The sequence below is a fragment of the Conger conger genome, chromosome 12, assembly GCF_963514075.1.
Source record: "Conger conger chromosome 12, fConCon1.1, whole genome shotgun sequence".
Lineage (NCBI taxonomy): Eukaryota > Metazoa > Chordata > Actinopteri > Anguilliformes > Congridae > Conger > Conger conger.
The window spans coordinates 13,673,549-13,694,999 of record NC_083771.1 but is presented as its reverse complement, the minus strand read 5'-3'; the positions used below and the strand labels follow the sequence as shown (position 1 = coordinate 13,694,999).

General features: G+C 41.2%; 2 protein-coding genes across 4 annotated transcripts in view; one reads left to right on the top strand and one right to left on the bottom strand.

The window, feature by feature from the left end:
* si:ch211-127i16.2 (probable flavin-containing monoamine oxidase A) overlaps positions 1-1,664 on the bottom strand; it is a 45,720-nt gene extending 44,056 nt beyond the window's left edge. Inside the window, exons 1-2 of the mRNA XM_061262072.1 lie at positions 1,528-1,664; positions 1,045-1,132 (exon numbers count right to left, since the gene is read on the bottom strand). Coding sequence (XP_061118056.1) covers positions 1,045-1,132; positions 1,528-1,633 — 194 coding nt within the window. The 5' untranslated portion in view covers positions 1,634-1,664. The remainder of the gene's footprint in view (positions 1-1,044; positions 1,133-1,527) is intronic.
* A 1,302-nt stretch (positions 1,665-2,966) lies between these two features.
* On the top strand, positions 2,967-20,289 carry vsig8a (V-set and immunoglobulin domain containing 8a). Of its 3 annotated transcripts, none has more exons than XM_061263566.1 (8): positions 2,967-3,149; positions 8,918-8,994; positions 11,564-11,733; positions 13,408-13,612; positions 14,410-14,562; positions 16,242-16,364; positions 18,922-19,060; positions 19,236-20,289. In XM_061263566.1, exons 1-8 carry the CDS (start codon positions 3,058-3,060, stop codon positions 19,450-19,452), a joined length of 1,176 nt encoding a protein of 391 aa, XP_061119550.1. In that variant the 5' UTR covers positions 2,967-3,057; the 3' UTR covers positions 19,453-20,289. The 3 variants fall into 3 exon arrangements, with proteins under 3 accessions (XP_061119550.1, XP_061119552.1, XP_061119551.1); XM_061263568.1 differs by having other exon boundaries at positions 2,968-3,149; positions 11,584-11,733; XM_061263567.1 differs by having other exon boundaries at positions 2,968-3,149; positions 10,350-11,733.
* The last annotated feature ends 1,162 nt before the right edge of the window (positions 20,290-21,451 follow it).

The following is a 21,451-nucleotide window of genomic DNA, read 5'->3' as shown; positions in this document are numbered from 1 at the left end:
GTAAATACTGAAATGCAAGACTTTTTGAAACATTTTCAAATTAACCAGTATGATGAAAATGAACAAGCAGCCAAATATTCTATATTGCACATTTAATTCATGTTCAGGGCAGGGTGAGGCCACGCTCCCTCCTCATTCCCACACAGCCACGCTGTGAGATATTACTCAATGGACTGATGCTATGATGACAGAGCCCCCCCTCTCTCACTCCCTCTCTCTCTCTCTCTCTCTCTCTGGTCTGCTGTCTGGTTTCTGAAATCAATGCTAGTCTGTTTAATTATCCTCTGGACTGTCGGGGGATAAATGTACACAGGCATTGATTTTCATTTGATGGTCTGCACACTGAAGACCGCTCTCTCACCTTCTCTTGTTGTCTCTATCTTCCTCTCTCTCTCTTTCATGTTTTTTCTCTTCTTTTTTTGTAGCAGTAGCCCTTTATCTCTTTCTTTATTTGGTTCTCTTAATCCTTCTCTTGTGAAGGTGTACTCCTTTTTGTTACCACGCTCATTCTAACTGGACACAGAATTAGCACTGTATACTGACTGAGGTTGGTCAGAGTAGGCCTACTAAAGAGGTCATCTAACCATGATCATCTAAACCTCTTGTATTTATAATTTTGTTTTACTAAGCAGTTTTAAGGCAAAGCTATTGGGACTTGGTACCTTCCTATGTAGGTAAACAAATGTAAACAATGTTTCCTTCATAAGTTAACACCAGTGCTCATCTACTTATATTGTGAATGTTGAAACGTTGAAATTCTATAATGCACACTCTCAGAAATAAAGTGATAGTGGATAACATTTTTGTTATTTCCCCAAATGTACCCTGAAAGTACAGCAATGTTCTCTTTGGGTACAAATGAGTATGTTTTCCAAGAAAAAAAGGCACAAATGAATCATATATTGCTGGTTAGGGGTACAATTTTGACTTATTTAGGCACTTTTCATAGCTTTATTTCTGAGACTGTAAAGGCAGCGTCTGTGACAGTTTAGAAATACAGTCATCGCAGCGCTAAACAATCTTAGTTCCATTAGGTCAGATTACCTGCCCACCCACTGACCTCCGAGATCCCATACATCATCTCCACGGGCAGCCGGGATCTTTAGGCTCACCGTTCGCCCGCCCACTCGGTCTGAGGGGTCAGAGACAGTATGGTTAGAGATTTCAGTGAGAGATGTTTTAAGATTTGAGAAAGTTTCTTGTTACACTCAGTACCTAGTTATTAGGCTGGTCGACAGATTATTATTGCACATTGAGGTTCTGTCATTATCTCTGGAGCCACAAAAGCAAACTAAGAAAACTAGTAATGCTGTGTAAAAGGTAATCATTTAACAATGAATGACAGAAGATAGAAGAAGACAAAATGTTTTTAGAATACATTAAATACAATTTGACACAAACGTTTCTCAGTACAGTTTGGCGTTATCATTGTGAATGACACCGTACTGTAAAACAATTGTACACAGTTTGGTGCTGGGTGTTCAGTAGCCTGTGCATAACCGGTCTAAGAACCGAAACCTACTTTACCTTTTCCTTCCAAAACTATTATCTTCAGCTGCGCGTCTTTCCTAAGTACATGATTGGCTGCAGCTAAACCCGACAATCCAGCGCCGACAATCACGACGTCCCACATTGTTTAAAAGTTTCACCTCTGTAATACAAACTGTAACTGCAAGCTGGATCAGCTAACACTTTAGCACGAAAACGAATAAATATTAACTGTACGCTGTGTCAAAGGGTGGAAGTCCGCTCGATAGCCAATCTCTGATAATAGACCCCACTGATCCGTGTTTATTATACTAACTTATCTGCTTTAATTTCTGAAAGACATGAAGCCTGAAGCAACCGAACAAGCGGTGTTTATACAGCGGATTCGATTTGTAAATCGATTTGTAAAAAAATAATACTTCTTTCTTTATTTAGATAAATACTGATTTATGCAAGCATTTGACATATATTAAACAAAATTTGCTTGGAAAGGAAAGTCAGTGTGCAGTCATACATGCAAATTGAACAAAAGTGAACAGAAAATAATTACAATAACAAAAAATAACAATAAAATAACAATAATGATATCATTAACAATAATAGTTTCATCATATTCTAACAACATTTACAGTTTTAGTGCAATTCATTCTAATTTCTCCAACAGTATCATTGCTGTGTCGCCCTCATCTATGGTGCCTAAAGTGCCATTATTTTATCTTGACATTTTAGATAAACTTATTCAAAAGGGAGTCAGGATCAGCAGTTGTCTTTCTTCTTGTGGTATTGAAACATGAGCGTGGTTTTACAAGAGACACGTAAAAAAAAAAAAAAAGCTGAAATGTAAAAACAAATAAAAAATCTTATCTTGATTGTGCATTGTGTATGCTTGAAACTGCTCCTTTGAACCTCCCCCTCCCCCTTCCCCACCCCAACTTGTTTGCTGAGCTCTGCTGATGTCACATAGATACCAAGCCGCTGTAATTTGACTCCACCCTATAACTAGCAGGTGCAGTTCAGTTGCCACAGAGACTGCATATTTATTCCCTCCTGTGGGGATTACTGAAGCACAGAAAACAAGTGAGGTTAGCCTGTCGATAAGCGGACAGATAATGTCTGTGGAACATTTCAGCTTTCACACCATGCGCACATAATTGTGCCATTACAGTAACTGTCACATGCCTAATGAAAAGTAATGTTTACTGTCACAGCAAAACAGAATGTTTAGAAACCAAGATGTGTGTACACGTCTCTGCATATCTAATGTCTGTAATGTGTTTGCCTGTGGCCACTTGTGTATGTGTGTGTGTGTGTGTGTGTTGAATCTACACGAGAACAAAGTGAAAGAACCTGTTATGTGAGAATGACCCTGTTGTGTTAATTCAATGGTTAATGAAAGAGGAAGAGGTAGCCTATCCCGGGCAAAGGTGACCTAGTGACTGTGAGAGTCTGTTTGCAATAGAGAGAGAGAAGGAGGGAGAGAGAGTGTGTGTGTGTGTGAGAGAGAGAGAGACAGAGAGAGAGAGAGAGAGAGTGAATGAGAGAGAGAAAGGGAGAGAGAGAAGGGGAGAGATGAAGAGAAAAATTGCTCTGGACACTTCAGTCATTTGTCAATCGATCGGAATTGGCTTTGTGTTTGGATGTAGCCGATTCCCAGCAGTCAGGTACATCAGAAGCCATTTTGGGTATGATGGGGTGCCTTTCTCTGTGTCGGCGTTCTAGATGGCGGTTTAATGAGTGGAAGTGTGTCTTGTATCGAATAAGTGTCATCTGCTTTTTCCTTAAACTTTGTAAATCCTGTGCAGTTGGACAGATTGTTATTTGTTTCATGTTCAGCCCGGCTTCATTTACTTTAATATGAAGTATAAAATAATATAAAGTAATGGCTGTTAGAGAGTGTTAGGCAGATCACAGAATCAATATAACAGTGGCATCTTGTAAAAGTGAGAGAGTTATCTGGAGGGAGCTAGTCTGAGTTTCTAATGGATGTTCCCTCTTATTGAGTTAAGTTGGAACACTGCTGATTAGAGCTAAATAAAGTGCAGTTCCTTCCTGTAGAAAGTGGTTTATTGGTCATTGATGCACCTGTCATTATCTAGTATGCATTTACTTTTCTGAAAATATCGCAATTAGTGAACAAATACCCCAAATTAGTAGGGTCTGAAAACATCGATGCCATCATCTCTGAACGATGTTCCTCATTCACAACTCTCCCATATGCTTGGGCTTCTGGCCTGGTGTTGCCATGACAACTGGTTTAAAGATGCAGCCGTATTTATCCTGTAATTGTATTATGACTAAATGTTCAATATGGTCTGAGATATGTTGTACATGCTTACAGTATGAAATGGATTTGTGACATCTTTGTGTTCCCTGGGATTTATTCCTTGGAAATTATTGTTACCGTGGGAGGGTGAACGGGCTCATTGTATTTTGCATATCAAATGTAAACAAAGGCCCCAGTGTCTGTGTTCCTGTTTGTCGAAAGCAGTCCTTCTATCACAGAATTGAATCTTACCTGTCTTTCAAAACTCAGAGCAACAAGTTAGCAGGCAGTTCATTTTTATTTTTTATAATTTGATGTATTTATTTTGTTACTCCGAGGGCCTGTTCCACAAAGCAGCATTACTGAGTTAGCTTGATAACTGCGCTGAAGTAAAACTCACAAAGCAGCATTACTGAGTTAGCTTGATAACTGCGCTGAAGTAAAACCCACAAAGCAGCATCACTGAGTTAGCTGGATAACTGCGCTGAAGTAAAACTCACAAAGCAGCATCACTGAGTTAGCTGGATAACTGCGCTGAAGTAAAACTCACAAAGCAGCATCACTGAGTTAGCTGGATAACTGCGCTGAAGTAAAACTCACAAAGCAGCATCACTGAGTTAGCTGGATAACTGCGCTGAAGTAAAACTCACAAAGCAGCATCACTGAGTTAGCTTGATAACTGCGCTGAAGTAAAACTCACAAAGCAGCATTACTGAGTCAGCTGGATAACTGCGCTGAAGTAAAACCCACAAAGCAGCATTACTGAGTTAGCTGGATAACTGCGCTGAAGTAAAACTCACAAAGCAGCATTACTGAGTTAGCTTGATAACTGCGCTGAAGTAAAACTCACAAAGCAGCATTACTGAGTTAGCTTGATAACTGCGCTGAAGTAAAACTCACAAAGCAGCATCACTGAGTTAGCTTGATAACTGCGCTGAAGTAAAACTCACAAAGCAGCATTACTGAGTAAGCTGGATAACTGCGCTGAAGTAAAACCCACAAAGCAGCATTACTGAGTTAGCTGGATAACTGCGCTGAAGTAAAACTCACAAAGCAGCATCACTGAGTTAGCTTGATAACTGCGCTGAAGTAAAACTCACAAAGCAGCATTACTGAGGTAGCTTGATAACTGCGCTGAAGTAAAACTCACAAAGCAGCATTACTGAGTTAGCTGGATAACTGCGCTGAAGTAAAACTCACAAAGCAGCATCACTGAGTTAGCTTGATAACTGTGCTGAAGTAAAACTCACAAAGCAGCATTACTGAGTTAGCTGGAAAACTGCGCTGAAGTAAAACCCACAAAGCAGCATTACTGAGTTAGCTGGATAACTGCGCTGTAGTAAAACCTGGAGCAGCTATTTCTACCTCAGTCCATGTTCCAGATTTGGGAAGGGTCTGGTGCAGTTATCTGACTAACTAATTTTGCTTTGAGGAACATGTCCCTGTTTTCCACATTTAGTTGTCATAACTAGAATACAGTGGCATCAGAAAGTATTTAGACCCCTTCACTTTTTGCACACTTTGTGTTGCAGATTTCATTTTAAATGGATAAAATTGCCATTTTTTCCCATCAATCGACACTCAATAACCCATTGTGACAGAGTGAAAACATGTTTTTGGAAATGTTAGCAAACTGAAACTCCGTCAATCGGGCCTGATAGAGTGGCTAGACCAAAGCCTGCTTGCATTTAAAGGAGCGTGAGGAAGAACATCCTCTGGTCTGATGAGATAAAGATTTAACTCTTTGGTCAGAACTCCAAGAACTGTCTGGTGAACACCTGGCACTGCTCATCACCTGGCTAATACCATCCTTACAGTGAAGCATGGTGGTGGCAGCATCATGGATGGGGAGACTTGTCAGAATTGAGGGAAGGATGAATGCAGCTATACTTATATAAATTAGTTTAAGTTTTTGCAAAAATGTTTAAAATGTGTTCACTTTGTCACAATGGGTTATTGAGTGTCGATTGATGGGAAGAAATGGCAATTCTATCTATTTAAAATGAAATCTACAACTCAATAAAGTGTGCAAAAACTTAAGGGGTGTGAATACTTTCTACAGCCACTGTATACATATTTGTTTTGTTAAATGTACATTGAAATTCAGTTAAGAAACTCTTCATTAACTAAACCTTATGACTATAGAGGGAATACAGAAGGTGGTTTGGTTCTTGTAGTATATATTGCAGTCAGTCAGTACTTTATTCAGAGCTCAGGTGAAAAGCAAGCTAGTGTACATGATATACAAGCGTTCAGAAGTACTGCACAGTAAAATTTCCAGAGTTAATTAAACTAGCAGAGTACGTATGACCCCAATAGGGACCCTATAGTGGGTGTGTATGTGTATGTGTGTGTGTATGTGTGTGTGTGAGTGTGTGTTGCAATGCTCCATTCTGCAGCACTTTATTTGGCTTTCAGTAGATCAGGTTACATCACATGGAAAATGTAACCAAAGTCAGGTGGTTGGTGGAGACAGAATTCAGTTGAACGTACCTGAAGCTGAACCTGAGGACAAGAGTAATATTATTTACTCACAAATAATAATAATAATAATAATAAAAAATAAAATAAAAATAATAATAATAATAATAATAATGACAATAATAATCATCATCATCATCTTTCTCATTATTAGTTATTTAGAATAATAGAGAACAGAGAAACATAAAACAAAGAAAGAAAGATAATACATGTAAATACATTTTTAGAGGGGACTAAAATTTGACTGGTCTGGAATTACTTCACATAACATTGCAAGTAAATACAAATGTTTTTACCCCCTTAGAAACATGCTATGACAATCAAGCTGTGTTAGTCAGAGTTAAATGATGTTTTGGTCATGGTCTGTTTAGCTCTCCTGTTGTATGGCCAGGCCTTCCACCTTGGACATAGAACTCTGTCTCACAGGATGACCTGGGACCCCCTTCTGGTATATGAGGAATGAACAGCAGAGGAATTACTGTACCCTGATGTAATTTAGCACAACTCTTACCCCAAATGACTCATAGCAGAGGACAAGCAGCAGTGCTGACATCTCCTCCTGATGAATATGACCAATAGTGCCAGAGCTGGCTAACATTCCCAGACCAGCAGGCCGCTAAAGCGCTACTGCAGGCTAACGTGCTAGTGTAGGCTAACACTTTTGACCAAGAAACATTGTTTACACTCAGTGATCACTTTTTAGGTAGACCTCTACACCAGCTTGTTAATGCAAATATTTAATCAGCCAATCATGTGGCAGCAACTAAATGCATAAAAGCATGTAGACATGGTCAAGAGGTTCAGCTGCCTTTCAGACCAAATGTCAGAATGGGGAAGAAATGTGATCTAAGTGACTTTGACTGTGGAATGATTGTTGGTGGCAGACAGGGTGGATTGAGTATCTCAGAAACTGCTGATCTCCTGGGATTTTCATGCACAACAGTCTCCAGAATTTGCAGAGAATGGTGCGAAAAACAAAAAAAAACATCCAGGGAGCAACAGTTCTGAGGGCAAAAACGTGTTGTTGAAAGGTCAGAGGAGAATGGCCAGACTGGCCAAAGCTGACAGGAAGGTAACAGTAATGCAAATAACCACACATTACAACAGTGGTGTGCAGAAGAGCATCTCTGAACACACAGCGGCAGCAGAAGACTTAATAGTCTTGTTGAGATCTCACCTTGAATACTTACTGGTTATTGGGTGGTAATAAAAGCATATATATACTTTTATCCCGTATAACATTTGTGACTGATGTCATCATACTATTCTAAATGAAAATAGATAAACTACATTTTCTGAAAAAGATTTTTTAGAAATAACTAAATAGCATTCTAATGAAGGTTAATGCAACGGCTTTTATTTGCATTTAACTTTTCAAGGTGTACAGGTACAGATGGTGACACTGCATCTATTAGCACTGCACGCTTTTGTGGTTTTGCACTAGTTGCACTATTAACAAGAGAGAATTAGTATAATAACAACACATTTTTACACCATGCATTATTTGCTTTTGTTGAACTCTGTGAGGATGTGGGATAGATTTCCCATCAGATCTAATCAGAGTTTCACATCTACGTTCTCAGGTAGGCCAGACATTGCTCTCTCTCGGATTGCATCACCAAAGGGAAAATCTGGGGGGATTAGAAGTTTCTAAGGAGGGCTAGTAAACTGAATCCAGGTTTGTTGAGTACTGGGGTTGGACAACAGTATTAAAAAAAGAGAAACTTTGGATGAGAGAACAAGTGTACCTTGTCTGTTGTCGCAATGTTTTTACCATTAATATGATAATTAATAAACAGAGGTCACAGCTGTTGTACCCGAATAACAACCAATTCAATTGGCCCCTTGAGGAACGCATTTCCCCTGAATTACATGAACGAAATACTCAGCTGCATAAATTGACAGTGTCAAATATGAGCTATGTGTCATACTGGACAAGGACACCAGCTAATCAAATACGTAATGTTAGTAATGTCATGTGAATTTATATGCATTCGACTACTGCCGAATGAAGAACTGTTTTTTGGTGGTTGAGTCTGACTGAGGAATGAATTCAAGATTTTTGAAAACATTAAATACATGTTTGGTCAAAGCAATGAGACAATTATTCACAGTTGGGTCCACATAGAGTGCTGTTGTGCTCAGTGTGAAGAGTTCTGAAAAAGTCAGTTCAGTATAAAAAAAATATTTTCAGCAATTTTGAACTGTAAAAAAACAATTACAATAACAAAACAGAAACTAGTGAACACAAAATTATATTCTATTTCAAAGATTGACAAAAATAGTGGATCCATTGTAATGCCACCAGTTGTTAGTGTGTTGGAAACTCATTTTTGTTAGAAGAAAACTAGTGCTGGTGTTTTGGCAGAATTATTATTTTTTAGACATGTTTTTGTCATTTTGGTGCATTTTGAGCATGGCATGAACTGTTGTGCCAAGCTGTGTTTTGGTGCAAAGAGTTGTATGAAGAGTTTTGCAATCAACAAACATTGATAATAGCTTGTTAGGAATTGCAAAAAACTGTAAAATCTGATGCAATTTTGTGCAGAAATATGACCGTTGGGAATAGATTGACCTGCCTGGCACGGTCTCAGCTGTCTACAGCCATTAAGGGAAGAAAATGTCACAGTGAGTCTGCTTGTTGGTTTCAAATCTGACACTTGTTTGCAGGATGGTGAAAAGCAGGGATGTTGAAAGGCGCATAATGGACCCCAGGAATACAGCGGCTGTGCTGTGTGCCGTCATGCTGTACCTGAATGCAGGTGAGAGTTCCCCTGCAGTTTGTCTATTTTGGGGTGACCAAGCCATGCCCCAAAATAGGCAATGTTAAGTAACAAGCGATGCACAATTTAGAAAAATGCATGAGAATTTAATTATGGCAGAAACCTTTACCATGCACTGTTGAGATGCTGTGTGTGTGTGTGTGTGTGTGTGCGTGTGGGTGCACGCACGTGTGTGTGTGTGTGTGTGTGTGTATTAGGAGGAGCAGAAGAGATGCCAATTGCAATCCTTTTTGTTCATCAAGCATGATGTCATGAAAGAACTACCTTTCTCCAAACATCTTGGTCCCAGGTCATCGCTGGTAGAACATGTTTTAAACAGCTTGAAGGAGTGGAAAGCCAGTCATAGTCCCCCCAATTCAAATCTGCAGTATGAGCCCCCACAATTCAAATCTGTAGTATGAGCCCCCACAATTAAAATATGAAGTATGAGTCCCCACAATTCAAATATGAAATATGAGTCCCCACAATTCAAATATGAAATATGAGTCCCCACAATTCAAATCTGTAATATGTGTCCCCACAATTCAAATCTGCAGTTTGAGTCCCCACAATTCAAATCTGCAATATGAGTCCCCACAATTCAAATCTGCAGTATAATTTATATGAAAAAGCTGCCAAGGTCTCAGAGAATACAGCCTTATGTACAATGCCAGCTGAAGTCAGAGGAGAATAGAGGTTGAGCACCGAGGGGAGGGGAGCTTGTGTGACAGACTTCTCAATGAAATCTGACAACCGTGACAGATAAAGTGACAGCAACAATTGACACCGCTGACAGTATTCTACCTGTGCACGACAGTGTCAGAAGAATAGCTCTGGGGTTTCAAATTAGGGCTCTGTTCTTTTTTTTCATTTAAAGAAAGGGGCTTTTAAACCATATTCTTTTTACAAAAATAAAACCTTTTTTTATTTTTTGGAGGATAAAAAAAACCTCCGCCCATCCTCCATAGACTTTGAAATTACTAACTGAATCAGAACTAAATCTCTAACTGAGGAGACTACACATCAGTCTTCCTCCCTAACCAAGCAGAGTACACATCACAGTCTTCCTCTCTAACTGAGGAGAGTACACATCACAGTCTTCCTCCCTAACCAAGGAGAGTACACATCACAGTCTTCCTCCCTAACCAAGGAGAGTACACATCACAGTCTTCCTCCCTAATCAAGGAGAGTATACATCACAGTCTTCCTCCCTAACCAAGGACAGTATACATCACAGTCTTCCTCCCTAGACAAGGAGAGTATACATCACAGTCTTCCTCCCTAGACAAGGAGAGGATACATCACAGTCTTCCTCCCTAACCAAGGAGAGTATATATCACAGTCTTCCTCCCCAGATAAGGAGAGGATACATCACAGTCTTCCACCCTAACCAAGGAGAGGATACATCACAGTCTTCCTCCCTAACCAAGGAGAGTACACATCACAGTCTTCCTCCCTAGACAAGGAGATGATACATCGCAGTCTTCCTCCCTAGACAAGGAGAGTATACATCACAGTCTTCCTCCCTAGACAAAGAGAGGATACATCACAGTCTTCCTCCCTAGACAAGGAGAGTATACATCACAGTCTTCCTTAACCCTGCTCCCTTGCTACTGAGAACTGGTTACCAGTGGGGTCCTGGCAAGTACCTAGGGTTTTGGATACAGTGGGTAAGATGAGCCCTAGTAAGCTTAACTAACCCTACCCCTGGTATGCAATCAACCTTGTACAAGAATGGTTCCTTAATGTTCAGCACCTGGTTGTATGCACCCAGTACAAGAACACAATGGTTCCCGAACATTCAACAGTGTTTCCTTCCCACAAATGCAAATGTAAAATTTATTTAATATAACATTTTGTGCTGTGACTTGACTGGGTGTACAGACCCCCTCCTGCACTCCAAGTGAGCCCCTTTTCCACCCTAGGAACCTTCTCAGGAAGCCATTTTTCCACAGGAGGAACAAGGCCCGATTTTAGTTCCTGTGCGATTTCTGTTTAGTCCCTGCTCACAAGGTAGTACTTTTCTAAGATACCAGGAAGAATGGATTGGAGCTGGCAGTCTTGTACATCGCTGATTGGTCAGCCGCAAATTTCCAGTGAATCAACCACTCAAAAATAATTCATTTAGATTATGAAACTGCAATTAAGACTTGACTTCATCACCAATGATGAGAGTCTGAGAGTATTGAGGGCACTTGAATCCCCGACTTGTAACAAATAGGTAATATTTATTTGCATTTCACTGAACTGCATGGGCATAGACTACTCACCTAAACAGTGCTAGGAAAAAAACTTATAGACTCCAAAAAAATAAAAGACTACAGGCTGACCAGTAAATACATACTGTTACAGCAGACCTCCTCCTTTGCATATCTTCAGGGTTCTGGTGATGGGGTGGGAAAGCAAACACAAATGTAGTTCCTGTTGTGGATTGTTCCTGCCTGATTTTAGTTCCTACAACCCAGTGGAAACGGGGCAGACCCTCCCCAGAAAATCTCTGAAAGACATTTCAGCTGACTGAGCCACATAGGAGCCTTGCTGTAGTGTATTTTGTCCTCCACAACTCTAGGTGTCGCTGTGGCAATGCAGGTGACCTCCAATGGTCCTCAGACGATTCAGAAGGCTCAGGGAGAGAAAGCTGCCCTGGAGTGCACATACACCCCTGGATCCAATGATGTGGGAGATCTGGATATTGAATGGTCGCTTGTCAGTCCTGACATGACCCAGAAAGACACTCTGGTGGGTGCATTGAGCTTTGCCATCTTATGCTTGTAGAGTAGACGTCATCCTCATTAATAGTCTGTGCTGTAATGTACTGATCTGGTATTAGCATTCCAATGGACATAGCTTAGACTTTAACTATTGCTCCCTTGTTATCTTGTATATTTTCTTATGTTTTTGAAATGGCTATTTTTGTTGAATGCAGGGTTTAAGCATAATTGTGTAGTCTAGTACTTAAAAGCCTTCATGATTTGATTTTGGCATGACTGCTCTCTTTATTCTTGATGAAAGTGGTCATGTATTTCACCTTGAATGCCACTCTGGAAATGAAATGTCACCGTAAATGGCAACTGTTGATTCACATGAGCTGTAATTAAATTTTATATAAGTGGTGGACAGAGGCTTTACGAAAACCAAGATGGGAGGCTCTATCTTGTATTCTTACTGAAGTGGACCACTTTAATGTCCTTTGCCTTGGAGAACAGATTGTTTGATTTGATCAAACAGTGATTGAGTGAGCTAAGTTCAGTCCAACCTTTTATGGGGTTCTTCCTCAGCCTTCCAAAGACTTCAGTGCTAAAAATTCAGTCATTTTGTAAAATACCTAATTTTTACTCTCCATGTGTGCAATTTATCGCCATCGGCTATTATTATTTTGTTTGATTGTGGGATGAAAGGTGTGTAGAATGCTTCATGAACTTCATGAGCCCAAAAATATGGCTGGAACTTTCACGCGGTGACTCATTGATCCACAGTCACACTGTTTTTCCAGTGTGACAGTGTCGGCCCACCCATCCGGTTATGAAACTCTAATCTCCTATCATCCCCAATTGCCAAGTTTGTTAGTTCAGGCACAGACAATGGCAAAGAACATATTTAAGAAGTCACAACCACTTAACGTTGGCTCTTGATGATGTCACGAAAACAACAGCTGAGAATGTCCATTCAGTGCTTGTCAGGAGTGCTGATAGGGTCTCGCCTCAACATATAATTAATCACGTCATACACACAGGTGCCGAACCAAACACAAAACTGTTCCATTTGAGTTTCCTCCTCTTAACAGCAGACTTACTCGGATACCAAAATATCTTCAGAGCCCAACAGCTGTGTGCCAGTTGATCTCTTATATTGAAACCACAGCAAGGGGAAAATGAAAATTTGAAAATGGAGGCTGCAGCTTTAGCCCAGACCAGGAATATCATGAATGCTTGGTATTTCCCTGTGGGAAGTTTGTGGTCCACTACACAAAGGATGTGAAAGCACAATGAGATTAAAACAGGGGAAAGAAATGTCACAATGCTAGGCTTGATACTAGAAAATATTTCAGAAGAGAAAAATTCAGGGATGTGGGCCTTACCTAAACAAAGTTTATTAGATTGAAAGGGAAAGAACGCACTGAACCACATAGCAAACATGAAAAAAGGCAAAAAATCAAAAGCCAACTCTAATACTATGATAAGTTCAAACAGTGATTGAGTGAGTTAACTGCCGCCCAACCTTTTTTGGGGTTCTTGAAACCTCTTCAAAGCTGAGATTTGAAACACAGCCATTTTGAAAATGTGAACCTATGTCCAAAATTGCAAATTGTCCAATCATCCTGCCTCAATCATTTTTGTTCATAAACTTCTCATGTACAATTTAGCGCCTTCTGGGGGGGCATGTAAAGGCACATCTCTGTTTTGTGTCCATCAGATCCTGTCCTTCGCAGGAGGGAGGAAATGGATACATGGAGACCCCAGCCTCACAAAGGGGTTGGATTTTAGGGCAGGGGACCCCAGCCATGGAGATGCCTCCATTTCCATCTCAGCTCTGGAGGTGTCTCACACGGGCACGTACCAGTGTAAGGTGAAGAAAGCTCCAGGCGTGGACATGCGCAAAGTCACGCTGGTGGTCATGGGTGAGCGCTGTTCACATATCCTACCTGTCACACATGACGTACATATGTACGTATGCACACATATGCACACACACACACATATACCCACACACACAATACTCCCGAACACACACTCACATACACTACCATTCAAAAGTTTGTGGTCACCTTTGTGGTTTCTGCTTTTTCTGATTTAATATTTTATTTTCTCAGTTTGATTACAATTCATACATGGTCAAAGTGCAGACTCAGAGCTTCTATTAAATGGTATTTCTATACATTTTGGTTTCACCATGTAATTTCAGCAGTTTTTATATGTAGTCCCCCATTTCAATGTTTGAGACAAATTAACATAATGTCAAATAAAGGAGTCATGTTCTGTATTTGGTTGTATGCACACACACTTATTTTGTACACACACACATATGCAGACACTCTAACACACATATGCACACACACATATGAACACACTCTCACACACACATGTGCACACATACACACCACGCACACATATGAACACATACCCACACATACACCCGAACACACACACACACACACATACATAAATAGAAACTCACATACACATGCACACATTGTCTGCAAATCGTACACGCACTTTCCTTTCTTCCAACAAAGAAAGTGTAAATAAAAGAGTACCAGCTATAATGCACAAAGACATGTTTTCTTACTGAAAGCAGCATTCGTCTGTTTAATATTTAAACTGAGTACAATGTATCCGGCATACGATGAGGTTGAATTATTCATAGTTGTAAATCCAATACTGCCTGTACTTTCCTGACTGGCTTTCCCTTCAATAGTGCCCCCTTCAGTGCCCACATGCAGGGCTGAAGGCAGCCCGTCTATAGGGGGAGCGCTCTCTCTCCACTGCAAGTCTTCACAGGGATCCACCCCCCTGCACTACGTATGGGAGAAAGCGGGCGGGGCCGGGATTCACCCCAGTATTACGCAAGGTGAGTCCCGCCCAAAAACAGGGCGAAGCGTGAGCTTGCTTTCAGTACAAATGGAGCTTTTCACATACAGCAGTGCAACACACTGCAACAGTGCATGTAGGAGCCATTCACGTCATGTTAAATAATATGTTTATGTCACGCATTCGTTACTGATATCCAACTGCTGCAACCAATGAAAAAAAGAAATTTCAAAAACATGCCAATGTTCATGGATATTGATCCAATTGCTCGTACAACATTGGACCGAGTGCTCAGCTCACCCTATTAAAGGTACAATAGGTCATTTCGGACTTCTAATGGTCAAGAGTGGAATTTCAGCAACAAACACCCTTCCCTCCCCCTCCTCTGTAAACGCACTGATGTCATTGGCTGTGTCAATTAGAACCTGTTTTCAACCAATGAGCTTTAATTATTGTACAACTATACAAGGAGTGTCTATGAATTGTTTATTTTGAAACCCTAATTTAAGGACTATAAAAACAGGCAGAGGGTGAGTCAACATGTCAGTCAGCCTTTTTCAATGATAGGAAAGGATTTATAATGGTCTTACAACAAGGTTTTAACACAAAATTCTTACCTATTCTATTCTTACCTATTGTACCTTTAAATTTGATTTGTTTTTATGTTCCTCCCCATAATGCACTTACCTTGATTGAGGGAGCGCAAACGTTTTTCAGCCGCATTATAGGATCAAACAAGGGAAAATACATACGAAAAAATATCTTCAGCTTTATTCGGAAATTCGCATTGGAATCCTCCCCAAAGACGTTTTGTTAAAAACTTGCCATGATAATGGTTTCAAATGAGACAATACCGATAAGCCGGTTTAATTGCAAGCGGATACATCAGAAGGCCGCTCTGGCGCGTGGGTAGCCAGAAAACATCAAGGCTATCCAAGCGTAAACAATCCCCCCGGGAGCTGGCCTCTGCTGCAGAGTAGCCGCTCTCCGCGATCAGAGGGCTGGGCTCAAATTGGGTGAGAAACTGAAGCGCACCGTTTATAAATATCCCGAGCTTTGTAACGCATCACTGAACACATGCGGAGGCGATTTACGGATAGCATTTGCCCAGAGCAATAAAAGTTTTACTGGAACTGAAATGTCAAGTTAGCTCTTTGTTTTGTAGGCTAGCAGGAAAAAAAAGTTTTTATCTGTAGGCTGGCTGAAGTAAATGTATGCTTTCCAAATATGCATGTCCCAATGTCTATACCTATGTTTGCGCACAGTTTACCTGACAACTGTAATCTGTAGCTGCGTTTACAAGCCTGTGCTTGTGGGCCTGCAAGGGAAATCGTTTTTTTGTTTTTCGTTGTTTTTCGTTTTTTGTTATTTGAAGGACATTATTTTCATGAATAACCTCTGCTCTATGCGCTTTTCGGTCTGCAAACTCACTAATATTTGGGGTAGAGCAGTTTATTGAATCTCAGAGCGGATGGAGCTATAATGAGTTGGTGTTTATTACTAATCAAAGGCTTCTTCATAGCAAACCACAAAGATTGGAACAAATCAGTTGGTCATTTATAGCAAATGGGAGATCTGCCAATTTTTGATCCACGATGCTATCATGGTGCATCACAAGATAGAAAATTCAGATACACAGCAACAGAAGACCAATAAGTCTAATATATACCAAGTAAAGTGCTCACTGAGTCTATGTGTGTCTTTGTGACTGTCTGACAGACTCTATAACAGGTGTGCTGCATATTAGCAACCACTCTGAGACGTTTGCTGGGATGTACAGATGTGAGGCCAGCAATGCCGTGGGGTCAGAGCACTGCACGTTTGCCCTGCGTGCAGAGAAACGTAAGTCCAAACGCACTTCACTTTCACCCTAACACACTGTGCAGAGAAACACAAGTCCAGAACACACCTCTGTTTCACCTTAACACACTGTGCAGAGAAACGCAAGTCCAGAACACACCTGTTTTACCTTAACACACTGTGCAGAGAAACACAAGTCCAGAACACACCTGTTTTACCTTAACACACTGTGCAGAGAAACACAAGTCCAGAACACACCTCTGTTTCACCTTAACACACTGTGCAGAGAAACACAAGTCCAGAACACACCTCTGTTTCACCTTAACACACTGTGCAGAGAAACGCAAGTCCAGAACACACCTGTTTTACCTTAACACACTGTGCAGAGAAACACAAGTCCAGAACACACCTGTTTTACCTTAACACACTGTGCAGAGAAACACAAGTCCAGAACACACCTCTGTTTCACCTTAACACACTGTGCAGAGAAACACAAGTCCAGAACACACCTGTTTTACCTTAACACACTGTGCAGAGAAACACAAGTCCAGAACACACCTCTGTTTCACCTTAACACACTGTGCAGAGAAACACAAGTCCAGAACACACCTCTGTTTTACCTTAACACACTGTGCAGAGAAACACAAGTCCAGAACACACCTCTGTTTTACCTTAACACACTGTGCAGAGAAACACAAGTCCAGAACACACCTCTGTTTCACCTTAACACACTGTGCAGAGAAATACAAGTCCAGAACACACCTCTGTTTCACCTTAACACACTGTGCAGAGAAACACAAGTCCAGAACACACCTGTTTTACCTTAACACACTGTGCAGAGAAACACAAGTCCAGAACACACCTCTGTTTCACCTTAACACACTGTGCAGAGAAACACAAGTCCAGAACACACCTCTGTTTTACCTTAACACACTGTGCAGAGAAACACAAGTCCAGAACACACCTCTGTTTTACCTTAACACACTGTGCAGAGAAACACAAGTCCAGAACACACCTCTGTTTCACCTTAACACACTGTGCAGAGAAATACAAGTCCAGAACACACCTCTGTTTTACCTTAACACACTGTGCAGAGAAATACAAGGCCACTCACACCTGTTTCACCTTAACAGACTGTGCAGAGAAACACAAGTCCACTCACACCTGTTTCACCTTAACAGACTGTGCAGAGAAACACAAGTCCAGAACACACCTCTGTTTTACCTTAACACACTGTGCAGAGAAACACAAGTCCAGAACACACCTCTGTTTTACCTTAACACACTGTGCAGAGAAATACAAGGCCACTCGCACCTGTTTCACCTTATCTGTCAGGCACTAGAACTAAGAACTCAATTGCAAGACCAGGGAAGTGAAAGTTTAATTCTTTATTAACTTTGCAGTAGATCAGACAAGGCAGGGGTCGAGAACCAGCAAACAGGAATGGTGTAGATCAGGCTGTTCAGACAAGTTCAGACAAAGGTTTGGTTTCCTGGCAAACGGGTACAACAAGGGTAATCCAAAGAATAGTCGCAGTCACAGACAGAAGGTCAAAAAGAAACAGGCAGTCAAAACAAGCAAAGGTACAAGAACGAGAACCAAGAATACTAACCGACTGCGGGTCAAGGCAGAACAGGAGGATAATCTAGAAAACAGAAATCGAGAACAAAACGGGTTGAAACACAAGAGATCAGACAGAAATAAACGCTGGATAGTATGGCAAAAGCTCAGGACAAATCTGGTGACGAGTAACAGAAACAGATCTGGTGACGAGTAACAGAAACGGGTATTAATACACTCAGGTCTGGAAAACAATCAGGAAGTGGGAGACAGGTGAAATGAATAACAGGGAATGAATCAACTGACAGATGGACTACGGTGTGCACAGAGGGTGAAAATAAATTAAAACGCATAACACTGTGTACAGAGAAACCTCTGTTTGAGCCTCACCTCACCTGATGCCCACCAGGAAAACGCCACGTGTATATCTTAGAGGATGGAATGTTCTGGTTGACGAAAGCATGTTCCACAGAAAATATTTTTAAAAATATATTGAAAACAATAGAATATCTGGTTCTTGAGATTAAGACCATAGACTTTTGTCTTCAGTCGGGGACTGAATTGGCAGTCTGTTTTAGCAGGTTAACTGTCTTAGCAGCTGTCCAGGCACCAAGTCTGGAACTATGAGAAAGTTGTGGATGCATCATAACAAATGGATAACGAAAGTAAAAAGCTCCCATATCAACGAGTGCACACACTGAACAGAGGTGTGGTGTAGTCATCACATAAATTGGAAGGATAGAAGTCTACATTTTATGGATATGCTGGCTATCACCATAATGAACCTGACATTTTCATACCACTTGGCCAGATCCGCATTGAAAAAAAATGCCATATTTTATTTAATAAGAAATGTTCCGCCCTCTCCAGCCCCCAGCAGAGCTGGTGTAATTGATGAACCAGCTTTCTGGTTATAATGTCTGACATTTTTTCTTTGGAAAGTTTGAGCCCTTTATTTATTCTTTGACATTAATAAAGGATAAAAATAAGTATGTGAGAAACTACTGTAAATGAATAAAACATGTCCCTCCCTCTGCAGCCCCCAGCAGAGCTGGTGTAATTGCAGGCACTGTGATTGGTGTTCTGCTGCTGATAATCATCTTACTGCTGCTGGTCTGTCTTCTGATTTGCCGATATGGTAGAAGGTGCAAGGACAAGGAAGTAGCCAATGACATCAGGTATGGAATTTGGATATGGAGTTTTGTGAAATGTTTTTAGTTTTTTGGGTTTTTTTTTTTACAATTGTACAATTGCAATGTGGGATTAAGGGCCTTGCTAAAGGATAATGTTGCATAATGTTGGTCCTGTGACACTTCTAATGTAATGTGATACTTCCTTCCTGTGACATTAAAGAGAGGATTCTCCGCCCCCGGAGAGTCGCACCCAAAGCCGAATCTCCGCCTTCCGCCCAGGCGTGGCCTACAGCTCCGTGGGCACTGGGCAGCCGTGGGCGGAGTCAGAGTTCAGCAGTGACCTCACAGACTCCAGCAAAGCGCTGAAACCCCCCTCCTCCACCAGCACGGGGGCGCTAAGGCGCGCGTACGACAGCAGATACGGACACCCCGTCTGAGGACTGAGGGGAAGAAGTGGGCAGGGGGGGGGCGCTTTGAGCACCCTAGGCACCTTCCTTGCTTCGGTGACGACTGGAAGGCAGCAGAACTAGAGGATGCTTAGTGACAGATTAGCAGACTAGTGAGTTTAGCAACATCGCCACACGTGGATTTTATGATGAATGACATAAAAGGAAAACTGCCTGAGGAAGATGAATCAGCTGAGGCTGGCCGAGCTGAACCCTCGGGCCTGCGGTCTTGGAGGCAGCAGCTGCCTTCCAGTCATCCCTGTGGGAAGGAAAGCACCACGGACACTGCGAATGTGATGGGGAGTAATTACCAGTGATACTCACAGTGATGTGATAGACAGGTCCACACACGCGCACGTGTACACACACATGCGCGCATGTATACACACGCATACTCACACACGCATGCACGTGTACACACACACACACACTTTTCAAGAACATCCTCAGATGTGTACACATTGCACACACACATTAGGGAATAGGCTTGCACACAGACACTTTTTTGAATAAGGAAATAGCACAGGTCTTTACTTCGCTGTAGTGAAAGTGGGGAGTAGTTCAAATGTGAAGCGGTGTGTGTGTGTGCATGTGTGTGTGTGTGCGCTTACATGTGCGTGCATGTGTGTATGCGTGCATGTGCGAATGAGAGATCAGTAATGCATTTTTAGATTTGATTCTAAGTGTCTGTGGGTCTACTTCAAACTGTAAATAAAAGTAATACTTTTGCGCGTTATCTATGTTTAAAGAGCTGAAAACATTTCTGATGTGTGTTTTGTGATGGATGGTTTTATATGTTTGAGTAATAAACACATTTCAACACAAGGACCACAGCTCTGGACTTTCTTCTGTTACAGATTTTGGATTATGTTGTGCTATGGTTGGCTGAGGAAGGGGGCGCTGTTGAGGCATGTCTCTTCTCCATACACAGCCAGTAGGAATTGAGTTTTAGTCGGTCGATGCCCTGTAAAGGGCTTTCTGAGGAAATGCATTCATTAAATATGAATAAATACTTCCCCAGTCTATCAATATTCACTTCTGATCATTCACCCAAAATTAATATGGAAATAACAAAACAGACTGACAACTAATTTCTCAGACATGTGTACACATGCATCAAACTGACACATTAACATGTATACACAAATTATACACAAGCACAGACAGAATAATTTCAAATAAATCCAATCAATATTCACTGCGGTTGTTTCACCCGGAAATGAGTTATCCGAAAATGATACTCGCACAAGGGTTCAGAACCATGCACAAATAATCCCCTGTAGCCTGTGGAGAATAACCACACAAAGAAACAGAATCTCTGTGGAGAGGAAAAAGCTGCTTAAACTTATGCTCACAGACATCAACTGTTTGCAAACAAACAAATCATTTTGAACAAATCTTTTAAATGGGCTCCCCCCCCAAGCACTGATCTGCCCACTCCCCCTTCACCTCCTTAGCCAAAACAGTGATTTTAGTGACTTACACAGTGTCCAATAGCTACTTATCAGGCCAGCATTTGTGTGAAGGCTGATATGCTCCCCAAAATGTCAATCAGATGACCGTACATACCTATGCCAGGCGAGCCGTTGAGCCACACTGAGCCGGTGAACTAGAATTGACTGTGTAAAACCCCACGCTAACCCAACGACGGAATTTAGCGAGGGCTGAAGGTATCAGCGTGCTCGTCCTTCTGGTGTTGCTGAAAGAATACTAATAGGGTTAAAAAGTAGTTGCCCCTATGCAGACAGTCTAGATCAACCAATAAACAAACCACGATACAAAGGCAGTAGTACCACTCTGCCTTCCGCTCTTTACTGGTCCGGGCTGACCCAGAATCTCCACAATAGGGCCAATAGATTCACCTTCATTTATCTGACTCCATTTTAGAATAATAATTTAGATTAGTTATCCACATTTAGTGGATGTCGTATTTATAATTTTGACTTGATCGCTATAGGAATCCTGTACTGAGATTTACTCTCTGAACAGT